The 13,985-nt window shown below is 37.4% G+C and overlaps 1 protein-coding gene across 1 annotated transcript; it reads left to right on the top strand.

Annotated features, from left to right (window-relative positions):
• Positions 1–1,594: 1,594 nt before the first annotated feature.
• LOC124260606 lies at positions 1,595–13,309 on the top strand. The gene is made up of 3 exons (XM_046694928.1): positions 1,595–1,698; positions 10,566–10,886; positions 11,566–13,309. The coding sequence occupies exons 1-3, from the start codon at positions 1,659–1,661 to the stop codon at positions 12,120–12,122; spliced, it is 918 nt and encodes a 305-aa protein (XP_046550884.1). The 5' UTR covers positions 1,595–1,658; the 3' UTR covers positions 12,123–13,309.
• Positions 13,310–13,985: the final 676 nt, after the last annotated feature.

Raw genomic sequence — 13,985 nt, 5'->3', positions numbered from 1 at the left:
CAATAATCATAATAATACATCTGTACCACCATCCTTTTTATTGCAACAAAACAGAAAATGGTAGCAACACAGAATGTAACAGGTAATCGGAAAAAAAGCATCAGGAAAAAAAGAATAAATTTTTGCTAGGAAAAAAAGAAACAGGAAAACATAAATCAGTTCACACATGTATTGGTGGTATAATGAACCAATATCATAACCAATATAATCTATATATATAATATAATACATGTATAATCATATATCAATTTGCAGAATGTGTTCAAGGAATGTTTGTAATAGCACATAGTTACTTCAGTCTACAAAAGTCTTATATTCTGTCCAACGCCAGTTAAAAAGTGTTCCATTGTAATGTCATCGTTTGCCCAACGGCGGCACAAGTTCTGGAGGCGTTTGTTGACTGTGATGAACTTAGACTTGACTCGAACTGTTGGCTGGGTTCCAATGGATAACTGGTTCATATACGTGTCAACCAAGGCTTGGTCTTTCTGGAACCATACCAGATATGCCTGTATATAACAAGTAATGCCTGTATATAACAAGTAATGCCTGTATAAAACAAGTAATGTCTGTATATAACAAGTAATGCCTGTATATAACAAGTAATGCCTGTATATAACAAGTAATGCCTGTATATAACAAGTAATCCCTGTATATAACAAGTAATGCCTGTATATAACAAGTAATGCCTGTATATAACAAGTAATGCCTGTATATAACAAGTAATGCCTGCATATAACAAGTAATTACTGTATATAACAAGTAATTACATAATAACGATATCCGTGAAGATCCGGGTTAGAATTGGTCTTCAAGAACCCATGCTTGTCGTAAGAGATGACTAACAGGATCGGGTGGTCAGGAATCGCTGACTTGGTTGGCACATGTCATCGTTTCCCAGCTGCATATATCAATGCTCATGCTATTGATCACTGGATTGCCTGGTCCAGACTCAATTATTAACAGACCGACGTCATATAGCTGGAATATTGCTGAGTGCGGCGTTAGACAACAAATAAACATGACGATATGTACAGTTATAGTAATGATAATAGTATTCATGCTGATGATAATGAAGGTGTTGATAGTATGAAAATGGTTGTGCGATGACTACGGTGATGATGTTGGTGATGATTATGAGTCATCCCTATCCTCAACATTATATGACTAACGGCTGGTGGCAATTAAATAAAGATAACCTATTATATAGACGATGTTCATTTTAAAAATACCACACATCATAACGTTTTAATTTAGATATTCCGATCGAACTATTTATAGTGACGTATAGTATAATACTATTACAACAAGAACAACATAAATTCAGCTGTTAACTCACTCTAACTGCCACTTATGTACATTCATACCCAAACAGTATCAACTTACAAATCGGAAAAATCAATAGGGTTCATTAAAAACCTGATTTCACAAAGGTATGGTAATACCAACGGAATTACCAGTTGAGAGTACTGTACGCCCAGTGATTACAAACCGGCAGTGTGATAAGAGACAACCCTCGACTGTGATTGGCCGTTACGTGACCCCCACTAGCGAATCGTGTTCAGCGCCTGGGTCATAGCTGTTCCGGGTTTTACGTCGGTGTGGTCCGGTAAGCGAGACGACCGAACCAGCTGTTGCGACGAAGGTTGACCGAGAATATGTCTGTTCAGCAAAAGCTCGCATTTAATGAATCAAAAGGTAGGCTAACTCTTAGTTTTGATGAATGTTTGGATTTGAATCTGTTATATCTTTTAACAACCTTCATTGTTTCATTTACTGTCCGTTACATCATTTATTTGTTGACAATATTGTTGAACGCGAGTCGCTCATCTAGACTTGCTCGGGCTGTCTACAGTATTTTATTTTCTGTTCGATAACTTACCTGTGCCTGGTAGCATAACATCTTGGAAGTAGGGGAACTATCTACAGTTTAAGGTATCTGTTTTATTTGTATTCACAACTCAAATTGAGTAGATTACAATATTTTGTTGTCCTCATTTTAGTCAATGTTGGCTATATATATGCCCAGATCATCATGGAATAAAAATGGAAATGAGAGCAATGGTACATATCCAGTTTCGTGACTAGCTTCTTTCCCCCGTAAGAAATGTCATCTCCGATACAAGGAAACAGCACATATCTAAAATTGTTTTGCACAATATTTAATTGTATATAATTGTATAAATCATAAGAATTTTTTTTTTTTCTGCTATACATGTGTAAGGAGTATTGTTTCACACCCATGTCATATGTTATTCATATTATTATATCATATTTAAGTATATATATTTTCAATTTATCATACTTACGTATATTTTTCCATTTATCAAATTATTTTAATTAAGTATAGAATTTAATAATCAGCAATCAGTACCTACCACATAAATCATCATCATCATTTACATTTACATTGCAGCTGTCTTGCTCATTTCCTGACTTGAATACACAAGCAATTATTCTGTCACTTTTGTCTTGTTCATTTAACTGGGCATTGAATTTCAAGGGGAGCAACTGATTACCCATTAATTAGCAACCCATAAATGGAATGTTCGCCCATGTAATGACTTGTTAATTGTCAGAACAGGATGGAGGCAAGTTTTGGGTCGTTAACTCATTATATCTGTAGACTGCAGTGTTTAAGTGCTGACTACATTTCCCTGTCCTATCATATCTTTAACAGATGGTTTTGTTTTGTTTCTTAAAAATTACCAACATTTTCTAAGAATGTTTATATTTACAAAGTAATTTGTTATTTTCTTGCCACTCGGCATTGAGGTGATATAACAAGGACTGGCTGGTTGGTACACATGGTATCATGGTGGTGCATCATTTAAACTAAGAATCCAGGACAAAATCCACCCCAAAATTGCAACCTAGGACAAAATCCACCCCTAATAAATTCCACCCTAAGAAAAAAACAACTAATGACATGTTTAGTCACAGAAATGAATTTTATTCATATCAGTCATTCATAATCGATAACAAAAACAACCAAAATACATATGTAAGCACATTTTTGCCTATATAAATATGACAATTGCACATTTTCACATTTCACATTTATGAATCATTCATGCATCAATACATATATAAATATGACAACAGCATATATTTTCACACATTCAGACATATCTATGACTAAACATCTTGCCACATTTCAACAACGCAAACAGCGGCCGACGCTTGCAATGCTTGAGAAAAACAACTTGATCAGGACACACTAAAACTTTTAACAATAGCAATTTGAGAAGGGTGGATTTTGTCCGGGGTGGCAATTTTGGGGTGGATTTTGTCCGGTCACCTTAAACTACAGCATGGTGTCTTATTACTATAAAACCAGTTTGACAGTTTAAAGAAATATAACTGTAGACACACACAACTTTCAGTGCCATACATCAGCTTGACAGGTTAAAGAGCCTTTTGGTTTTAGATTTGTGAATGTCACTGAGTTTAAAGTGGGTATTTGTTATTAAACATCACTCTGAAACATTCTAGCTGACTGACAGTGTCTATAAATAATCTAGTATTTAACAATCCTCCCATATGCAAACATTGATATGCAATCAGCCAATCCTTACTCTCTCACCTAAGTGACTAACACACGTTCCTAGGCACTGCGATCACCACAGGTTTTTGAGTTTAAAACAAGGCAGGGACACAAGCATTTAGGGGCAGTGGGGTAGCCCAGAGGTTAAAGCGTCTGCTCATCACACCAAAGACCCAGGTTCGATTCCCCACATGGGTACAATGTGTCAAGCCCATTTCTGGTGTCCTTCCCCGTGATATTGTTGGAATATTGCTAAAAGCGGTGTAAAACTCACAAGCATTGATGGGATGCTGCTGTTATGTTCCATAAGAATGGTTAGAGTAACCAGTCCTTTTTGTGTACAAAGCTGTAAATACATGAAACACTTTATGGATAAGAAGGTTTTTCTATAGTTATTTTAGCTGTTATCCATATCATGTATTCATGATCGTCCAGCTTCTAAATGCCTTTCAAGAACTACAAAAATGTCGGATGATAGAGCATACAAAATATGTATATTTTTGTGTACCCCATTTTAATTATATTTTGTCTCCTTTCTGGTCATAAACTATGTATTTTATGTCAAAATAGATATTTTGAATCAAACACTGAAAGATATCGCACAGATGAGTCAACAAATGCATTGCAGTTTAAAGTTTGTGCATCGACGTACTGGAAAAGTCCTTTGTGTAGACCCCACACAGCTGAACTTGAAATGTGGAGATATTGATCTGTGTGCATTTGTAGTTGAGGAGATCTTCCTTAAAGCCAGTTCAGAAAGACGTTTCATGGAAGTTATATCATCAAAGTATTTATGTTTATATATGCGTGTCCTGAGGTTTCCTTGAGTGTTGGAGACTGAATCACCCAGGTCAGGTCATACATTTTACTACACACATGGAAGAAATGACACTTCAGGAAGAATATTAGGAAATGTCAACCACATGAGTGGTTCTGATCATGTCTGTTGCCAGGGACAATACCTAGAGGCATGACAATGCAACAGGAATGTCACAGCGTTAAGTCAATATACAGTTACTTTGTTCGTATTGATTTGTATTGCTATGGAACAATGTGTTAAAAAGTGTGGAAACGACCTGTATTGATTGAAATACTTACTGAAGAATCTTTCATCAACTCAATGCCTTCGTGTTTCGACCGCCTCCGTGGTGTAGTGGTTAGAGCGTCCGCCCGAGAGCGGAAGGTCGCGGGTTCGATCGCCGACCGCGTCATACCAAAAGACGTTAAAATATGGTACTTGTTGGTCCCTGCCTGGCGTTCGGCATTAATGGGTACAACAAGGACTGGTCGGCTCGGAGTCAGCATAATGTGTCTGAGTGGGGTATTCATGCTTCACTGCGGGATCATGGTATCTCAGTGGGCTAGCACTATAAAACCAGCTTAAGTCTGGGCTATTACAAGCAGCCGCACATACACATACACACGCATGCACATCGTCATAAGAGCGAAATATTCCCAAGCACGACATTAAACCCAATTCCACCACCACCACCTTCGTCTTTCCATCTTTCTTCAGCTCAGTACCTTCCTGTCTCCATATTTGTTTGTTGTTTATCAAATCACTCAGCAATATTCCAGCTATATGACGGCAGTCTGTGAATAATCAAGTCTGGACCAGACAATCTATAGTGATCAACATCACAAGCATCTACATATGCAATTGGGATACAATGAGTCATGTGTCTACCAAGTCAGCCAGCCTCGGACCAACCAATCCCGTTGGTCACCTCTTATGACAAGCATGTGTTGCTGAAGACCAATTCTAACCTGCATCTTCACTGGAATACTGTTCAAAGCAATATTGAACCAGACTGACTCATTCTAATTCCTAGAGTCAGGTCATTTGGGTAATCTTTTAAAGCCTTCATTTGATGGCTGATATTACCAAAGCTACTGATTGTGAATTTGTTAGGTGAATATGAACAATGAGGACTCCCTCCCTCCCTCCCTCCTCCCTCCCTCTCCTCCCTCCCTCTCTCTCTCTCTCTCTCTCTCTCTCTCTCTCTCTCTCTCTCTCTCTCTCTCTCTCTCTCTCTCTCTCTCTCTCTCTCTCTCTCTCTCTCTCTCTCACACACACACACACACACACACACACACACACAGAGTAAGACATACTTATAACCAACACCGCATGCCTCAATGTTCCATGACTAATTTAAAGGGTTGCCTTACTTATTCCTGTTGGGTCATTTGTGAACGTGGGGAAGCTTGGAGGTCATTCAGTAGTAGTGCCTATCAGTGTGCTCTCAGATGGCACTTCATGACATGCCGTCACAGAATGAGAAGTGCGTGTCAGGTTTTTTATCTATTTTGATGGCTGCTCTGTCAGATGTACCACTGTAAGACAGGTTTTTCACTTGTTTGGTGTGTTGTACAGCTTCAGTATGGTGTGTTGTACTGTTATAAGGCTTCATTGTGTTCTACTGTTGAACAGCTGTCTTGTTGTGCTGTTGTACAGCTTGTCTGTGTTGTACCATTGAACAGCTGTTTTGTTGTGTTGTTGTACAGCTTGTCTGTGTTGTACCGTTGAACAGCTGTTTTGTTGTGTTGTACAGCTTGTCTGTGTTGTACTGTTGAACAGCTGTTTTGTTGTGTTGTTGTACAGCTTGTCTGTGTTGTACTGTTGAACAGCTGTTTTGTTGTGTTGTTGTACAGCTTGTCTGTGTTGTACTGTTGAACAGCTGTTTTGTTGTGTTGTTGTACAGCTTGTCTGTGTTGTACTGTTGAACAGCTGTTTTGTTGTTTTGTACAGCTTGTCTATGTTGTATCGTTGAACAGCTGTTTTGTTGTGTTGTTGTACAGCTTGTCTGTGTTGTTCTGTTGAACAGCTGTTTTCTTGTATAGCTGTTATGTGTTGTACTCTTGTACAGCTGTATTGAATGAACATTTGTTATGTGTGGTCTGCTACTGTCAAATATATTTATGTAAGAATTTCATTTTTTTGTTATGTTGGTATGTTTACTGAAGATAATAACCTGCTTCACACAGGGCGTGTGCAATATGATATTCTCCATTGATCAGGGATGTCACTGAGACACTTTCCCAGGCACCAAATCTGCAACAGATGTCATTATGAATTCCAAAAATATAAATGTTAATATACATGACCTAAAATATTAGGCTTTGTAGAGACAGTGTACATTTTACCAGTAAATAGGAACATGGTTTTATGCTATTTCATCAAATACAATACCCCTTGCTTTGAATGAAGAAAATTAGATTTTTTTTTAATCCCAATTTCAAACAATAAAATATTTTCCCCATTTTGTCTGCAAGGGGCACTCAGATCCGAACTGTGGACAAATCCTGTTGTGTGTCATGCACAGCATATGCGTTGTATGTCACAGTGTTTAGTTAACATACATTTCAAGCCTTTTACAGACATTGAGAAATTGGAAAAATATTAAGACATGTCACTTTTGTTGTCAGCAAAATTTTTATTGTTTGTAATTTTTTTCAGAACTGCTTTTTGTCCCTTCCTCAGATAATTAATCAGTAAGTGTGTTACTGATAGGCAAGCACAGAATTACCATTGGTTGTTTGTTTGTTTGTTTGTTTGTTTGTTTGTCAGCTATATTCCAGCTATATGGTGTTGGTCTGTAAATAATCAAGTCTGGACCAGACAATCCAGTGATCAGGTAGATCAGCATACCACAATGTGTTTTTAAAACGTATTGCAATATTATTTCTGAGTACTGACATATTGGGTAATAAAATATATTGAGTTAACAAGTTCAGATCTACACAGACTTTCATACTGTTTATACTTGAAAATACCTGAGAAGGTCCAGGTTAGAATATTGATCTTCAGTAACCCATGCTTGTCGTAAGAGTCGACTAACGGCATCGGGTGGTCAGACTCGCTGACTTGAGTGACACATGTCATCAGTTCCTAACTGCGCAGATTGATGTTCATGCTGTTGATCACTGGATTGTCTGGTCCAGACTCGATTATTTAGAGACCGCCGCCATATAACTGGAATATTGCTGTGTGCGGTGTAAAACTAAACTCACTCACTATACTTGAAAATATGTTACATGTGTCATTGCTTAGCATTTTCTTATTCTTTATTTCAAGAATTTCTGTAAGAAATTAAATTCTCAAGTCTGAAATCGTGTTATGAAATGTTTACCATGTTCGCAAAATAATGAATTTATTAATCATTTACTTATTTAACAGTCCCCGAATGGACAGGATGTGATTCTTGTCCAGGGAGTGCTTGAAGTAGCAAGCTGTACAAAGATCCATTGAAACTGATATTTAAAGTAGGGTTGTTAGAACTCTTCAAGTGGCCCATCCTAGTGAATAAGATAGACCTATAGTTCTGGATGAAGGTTGTGAGATGATTTCGAACAGCTCTTAACATAATGAACCAGGATTTTGAAGAGGGTGCGTGGGCTGCACTCCAGAATACTTTGCTTTTGCCAGTACATCACATGATAGTTAGATCTTTCACCCAGATACTATACTCTCTCCTTTTAGACCTGAGAACGCTTTCAGAGTTTCTTCATGGTGAAGTTTTTCACCCGTTAATTAGCATCTAAGCTTCAGAATTCTTCTTTGGAGAGAACAAAGTATTCAGTCCAGCATATCTCAGCAAATGAGCTTCATAGATTGTACCCATATGGAGAATCGAACCCGGGGTCTTCGACGTGACGAGCGGATGCTTTAACCATTAGGCTACCCCAACCCCCACCCCCAACGGCTATGACATAATGTATGTTCTTAATGATTAACATAAGATCTGTGTAAATGTTCAAATAGATATTGATGAAAATTTTTTATTTTGAGTCCTTGGCACTTCAAAAAAAACCTATGAGCATTTTCTAAAATATGTAAATACAGATTCTTGTGCAGAAAACAAAGTAAACATACTTCACATCAAATATACCAGAATTAACTTTATGCCAAAATAGATAAAACTGATTGAACTTCAGAGTTATTATTTCAAGTGCTAGATTCATGTTAATAGTAAAAGTGCACTATGTCATCTCTATGTATCAATGACACAAAAAGTACAGGTGAAATTACTGTGCGATATTTATGAATGATAAAGATTGTGAGACAAGAAATAGTGTGTGATTTTTAACATACTGGAGAAGAACAAAGACCTGATTGTCAGTGATCTGTGAAGATATGAACACATCTGATGACAAACTATTTCCCTGCAGGCTAATCACAGCTGAATGAGCAGATACTGACTGTCCTCTGTTGGATGTTGATGACACTAAGTGCTCAATTAACACAGGTGGTCACTGAGGCTAGCAGGACATGATTGGTGCAATTTGTGTTGATCACAGTATTGCTTGTGACAGCTGACACCCTTGCCTGAGTGCAACTCGCGCACTGTGGCAGTTGCTTTTACAGGCTTGCTGAATCAGTATATATGAGAGTGGCCAAGACTGTACATACTGAATGCTAAGTTGTACAGAAATTTTATCCTTTAAAGAGGGAAGCCCAGATATGGGCACAATACATCTAAGAACCGCAGTCTGTTATTTATAAATGTTTTAGAAAATGTTTAAACTATAAATTACTACCTTAGAGACTTGTGCAAGTCTACTAAGGGGCTAACGTATCAACGGTCGACTGAAACAAGGGTATGTTCTGCACTTCCTGAATGAAAGCAATGGATTTTCACATGTTATGTGTAGATATTCCCTGGTAAGGTAAGATTGCCAACAAGAACATAATTTATTCTATTTGATAAAATGTGATAAAAACTGTTAATTCTGGATTTGTTGGTCAATATTGTCCATTATGCCATTTCTTGTCTCCCCCGCTGTATATTTCCAATGACCACAAATTCACCTATAGCCTTTTCATAGTTGTCATTGTTTAATTTCTTGTGTTTCCATGGAAACAATTTTTTGACCTGATTTTAACTAAACCATGTGTGTTTTCTGCCAAACCTCTCTGGCCATCAACTATTTCTGCATGAACCAATAAATTTGCCAGGCTATATTTTGCTATTTTTGCTCTTCAGAGTTTTGAATAATGTTACAATTGAGGGGTGAAACAGTATACCGCGATATTAGTAGAACCGCGGTATGTTGCCTTCGGTTTGGTATACCGTAATGCAATCCCAAAATTCGGTATTTTCGTACCGTCATTTGTTCAATCTTTTAAAAACGTTTCTAAAATGTCTAGAAATTGAATCATTTTGTCAAAATCTATGCATTTCTTTGCCAGAGGGCCGCTATTTTCTCGGAAAGTAAGTTCTCATATACCGAACCAAAGGTCTTGTACCGCAATACGTACCGTACCGTGGTAAGAGCGTACCGTTTCACCCCTATTACAACTTGAACTAATGTTGAAACAAATTGGGAGTTTGGAGTTTAGTTTTGCCAAAACATTTATCAAGTTGTATTTTCTATCCTCACTCGCTCGCTAACTCCCTCACTCACATTTAGTTCATGCAGTCTGTTCTGTAGCATATGTACCATATTTCATCATATCACAATTGTCAAAATCGCCCACAACATATAGAGTATAACACTGCTGTGTCAAACTTCGATGTTGTCTTGAAGTCAAAACTTGGTCTCTGCCTATTCATATTCTAGTCATCATGTTGGCGTTTTGTTCAACAGTGTTTGACTTTATGTATAAGTACTGAATGCTTCCAGGAGGGCATGACAAAAGTGGTTAAAGCGTTCGATCATCATTCAGAAGATGCTGGTATGATTCTCCACATAGGTACAATGTGTGAAGCCCATTTCTGGTGTCCCCCGCCGTGATATTGCTGGATCATTGCTAAAAGCGGTGTAAAACCCAACTCACTCACTCCAGGAGGGCAAGACATGGTTACCCTTTAATGAACACTTTGTGTCACCATTGATTTTCAGTATCCATTCAAATAATTTTCACCTTTGTTTACCTTTTGTGCCAATGGTATTTAGTTTGGATGATAATCTAGACTGGTAATGCTCTTGCTCTAACATTATTTTTTAACTAAAGAATCAAGAAAAGCATTACGATGAACAGAAATGTTATCATTGATCTTTTCATTGATTACAGAACATTTCACCTGCTCCAAGATGCACAAACGCATACGGAAGTTCTTCTCAAAGATTGACAACAGCGGCCAGATGGAACCTCTCATCCAGCGAGCTGTGAAGCTCCAGCATCTCCACGTCCCGGGACCGACACGGTTCCACCTCCGCTCTGCCCGCGACATCCACCGCGTCAAGCTCCTCGAGCACTATGACGCTGACTCATACTTCAGCTCTCAACTAATCAAAAGACTCCGAGTGATGCCCAGCAGGTTGCCTAGCAATGCTTTTCTGAAGTTGATGGAAGTCTTGGTGGCAATATTTGATGTCTATCTTAAGACAAAAGGTAAACGTAACAGAATTTCCCCTCTGTTTGCATGAATATGTTCAATGCCATGTCTAATTATGCAATCAAACCCTCAGATTCATGATTGAATGAAAGCACACCCACCAATTGAGTCCTTCAGATCCAATTCATCCCTCCCACCCCATTTCTGACACATGCACTCTTATTCCACTGCTGATGTGGGGGAGCCCAGTGGATAAATTCACTTGTCACACCTAAGATCTGGGTTTGATTCTCATTTGGGAGCATTGTGTGAAACCTTTGGCTATTGTCCCAATAATGATATTGCTGGAATATTGCCTAAAGGGGCATAAAATCATACTCCCTCGCTCATGCCCTGCTGACACTCAGCAGTAAGGGGACGAGGCAATAACTTGTTAGCTTGGAGTCGGCATATTGTGTCTGTATTTTGTATATGGTATCTCAGAGGGCTTGTCACTGATATTCAGACTGATGTAATGTCACTCACTCACTCACTATATCACTCACTCACTCACTCACATTCAGACGGATGTCATTCTAATGGTTTTCCAAATTGTAACTTTGGTTTAATTTTACCAAATCATTTATCAAGTTTGTATTTTTTCTCAGAGGACTTTTTCTCTAATGGTTTTCCAAATTGTAACTTTGGTTCAATGTTACCAAATCATTTATCAAGTTTGTATTTTGTATTTTTCAGAGGTCAAACATGGGAAGGCATTCACCAAGAGCAGTGTGGATAGACTGAAGACAATAAAGATGGACACCCTGAGGTGTGATGACAATAACAGAGCCATTGAATCTTACACAAGCTGCAGCCGGACACAACCATTGCCGAAGACTGGAGGTCTCTGTTCCAATCACATGTTCAAGAAAACCAGCTCCTTTGGTGTGCTGAAGTTCAAGTCCAGTTCTGAAAATATTGAGTGTTGTCAGTCAAGTCTGAAGAATACTAAAAACAAGCGTGGTCGACTTGTGTCAAAGGGAGATAAATCTCACAATACTCTGAAATCAGGAAAAGGCAACTGTGTACTTCCAAAACAAGAAGGCAAAGTTGATGAGGTAATTAGAGAAAAACTTGATCAAGAAACAGCAGATTGCATTAAAAGTAAAGAATACTCAAGAGGATGTAAAAGGCATTTACCTTCAACCAAGGGAGACCACTCTCATAAAAGTAAGAGAGCCAACATAGATACATGTACTTCTTCTGACAAAAGTGATTGTGCAAGAGCTCGGGTTTGGAAAAAGAAGAATTGATTGACATCATCAGGATCATGACTCTGAAACAAAATGGATTTGATTTATGTAGGCAACGGCAGTCTAAGACTGCAGAAGTGACTGTGATCTGGTAATTTGGTGCATCGCCTCTGTGTGATATATATGTGATGTGATACCTGTGTAAGGAAGACTGTGTTCATATATGATCTTGCAATTGAGTACAGTCAGATTTCTGGGTAAAAGTGGTTCTTGATGCCATGGGATCATTAGTGCCTTAGTGTTTCCCAGCTATGTCCACCAATCAGATGTTCTCACAAGTTGTATTTTCGGGGGTGTTAGGAATCCCACACAGAGCCTTTATTTTATAAAGAGGAAGAAAGATTCTTTAGAGAATATTATCTGTTCCCTTCCACACTGTTAAGCAAAGAGATATGCTTTCTTTGTTGTATTTATTATTTTAAAGCATCTTATATTATTTTATGCAAACCACCGATTTTGATTTTGAAAAAATGATGTGTAAAATACGTACCAGTACTATCAAAATGGTTTAAGTATCATGTAGAATATCAGTATTATGCAAGTATTGGCCACATCACTACATGTATTTGTTATCTATTTATGTATTTGTTAGTGGGTGGCTCATGAACAAAACCACTGTTGTGTTATATGTGGCGCCATACTGTTGCCATGACAACTACTGATGAAACTACAGTTAATAAGAACAGCATTGCAGCTATGGAAGTAGTAATAAGGCCAGACCAATATTTTTTTTTGTTTTCACGGTGGATCAGCCGAACAATGAAAATATATTTTTTTCAAAAATAATAATAGAAAAAAATAAAAATTAATTTTCCCTGCTCAAATAATAAAATTTTAATATTTTTATTGACCAAAAATGTATATGTGCAAGGAAATGTTTTTAGATTGTCTTTTTGCCCCATATACACTTCATAAATTGCCAAAAGTAAAATAGACTTCTGAAATTAATCCATGTTAATATCTACTTGGTAGGATTTCCAGTCTCACTATTCCAGTATATAAAATAACTGGAACCCAGCATCATGGTACCAGTTAACATTCTGAGATATAATGGGACATATATTTTTTCAGAGGTTAGAAAATGTTTTTTCTGAAATTCTGTGTAAGGGTTCAAAATACATATAAAATATTCATCTTTCCAAATGAAATCTCCAGCTATAAATGAAAAAAAGTTATACATTTGCAGGAAATATTTTCAGGATCTTTCAGGTTGTTATACTTCTTGCAAACAGCTTTATATTGTAAGAATGATCTTTAGACAAACCTGTGAAACACTCCAACACTTAATAAGTTAATACTTTTAAGTCTGTTATTCAGTACACCTGGGTATAGCAAGTATTGTCGTAAACTAAATATTCTAATGATGCTAATTATATATACAGGGATTCTTCTCTGTTAAATGATATTGTCATGGTTGTTTAAAACTGTATCTATTAAGTTTTATATTTAACTGAAATTTAATTTAATTTAAATTTCTTTTAAGATTTTGTATATTTTATTAACACAGGCATACTCATAATGGCAGTGTTTAGTGTGCTGATACACAGCTAATGAATTTATGATAGAGAAACTATGGCAACGTATATTCAGTGAGGCTGAGCTGATGATAAAGATCTGGATGTCCGTATCAAAGGTCATGGGAGTGGTGACATCATACTTCCTTTGTGGTGATGGAAGTCTCATGATAAAGACACAAATAACCACCAACCCACTTCTGTACATCTCCAGATCGCCTAGATTATGTTCCAAGGTCACCATCATGCTTGTGTTGGTGGGTTTTCCCAAACATGTCTTCAGCATGGTGATAAGATTTATTTAGGCATTAAACTGACTCGCCATGTTCTAAATCAAATGCTGCTTAAA

Source organism: Haliotis rubra, unplaced genomic scaffold (genome assembly GCF_003918875.1).
Source record: "Haliotis rubra isolate DU_JTF1 unplaced genomic scaffold, ASM391887v1 Scf77, whole genome shotgun sequence".
Taxonomy (NCBI): domain Eukaryota; kingdom Metazoa; phylum Mollusca; class Gastropoda; order Lepetellida; family Haliotidae; genus Haliotis; species Haliotis rubra.
The sequence above is the reverse complement of the archived record's forward strand: the minus strand, read 5'-3'. Positions and strand labels throughout refer to the sequence as shown.

Bases quoted from the DNA above. Each gene is read 5' to 3' on its own strand.
- LOC124260606 (XM_046694928.1), top strand. From the start codon at position 1,659: ATGTCTGTTCAGCAAAAGCTCGCATTTAATGAATCAAAAG. The intron at 1,699-10,565 runs GTAGGCTAACTC...CATTGATTACAG, and splicing joins CGCATTTAATGAATCAAAAG to AACATTTCACCTGCTCCAAG. The intron at 10,887-11,565 runs GTAAACGTAACA...TGTATTTTTCAG, and splicing joins TGTCTATCTTAAGACAAAAG to AGGTCAAACATGGGAAGGCA.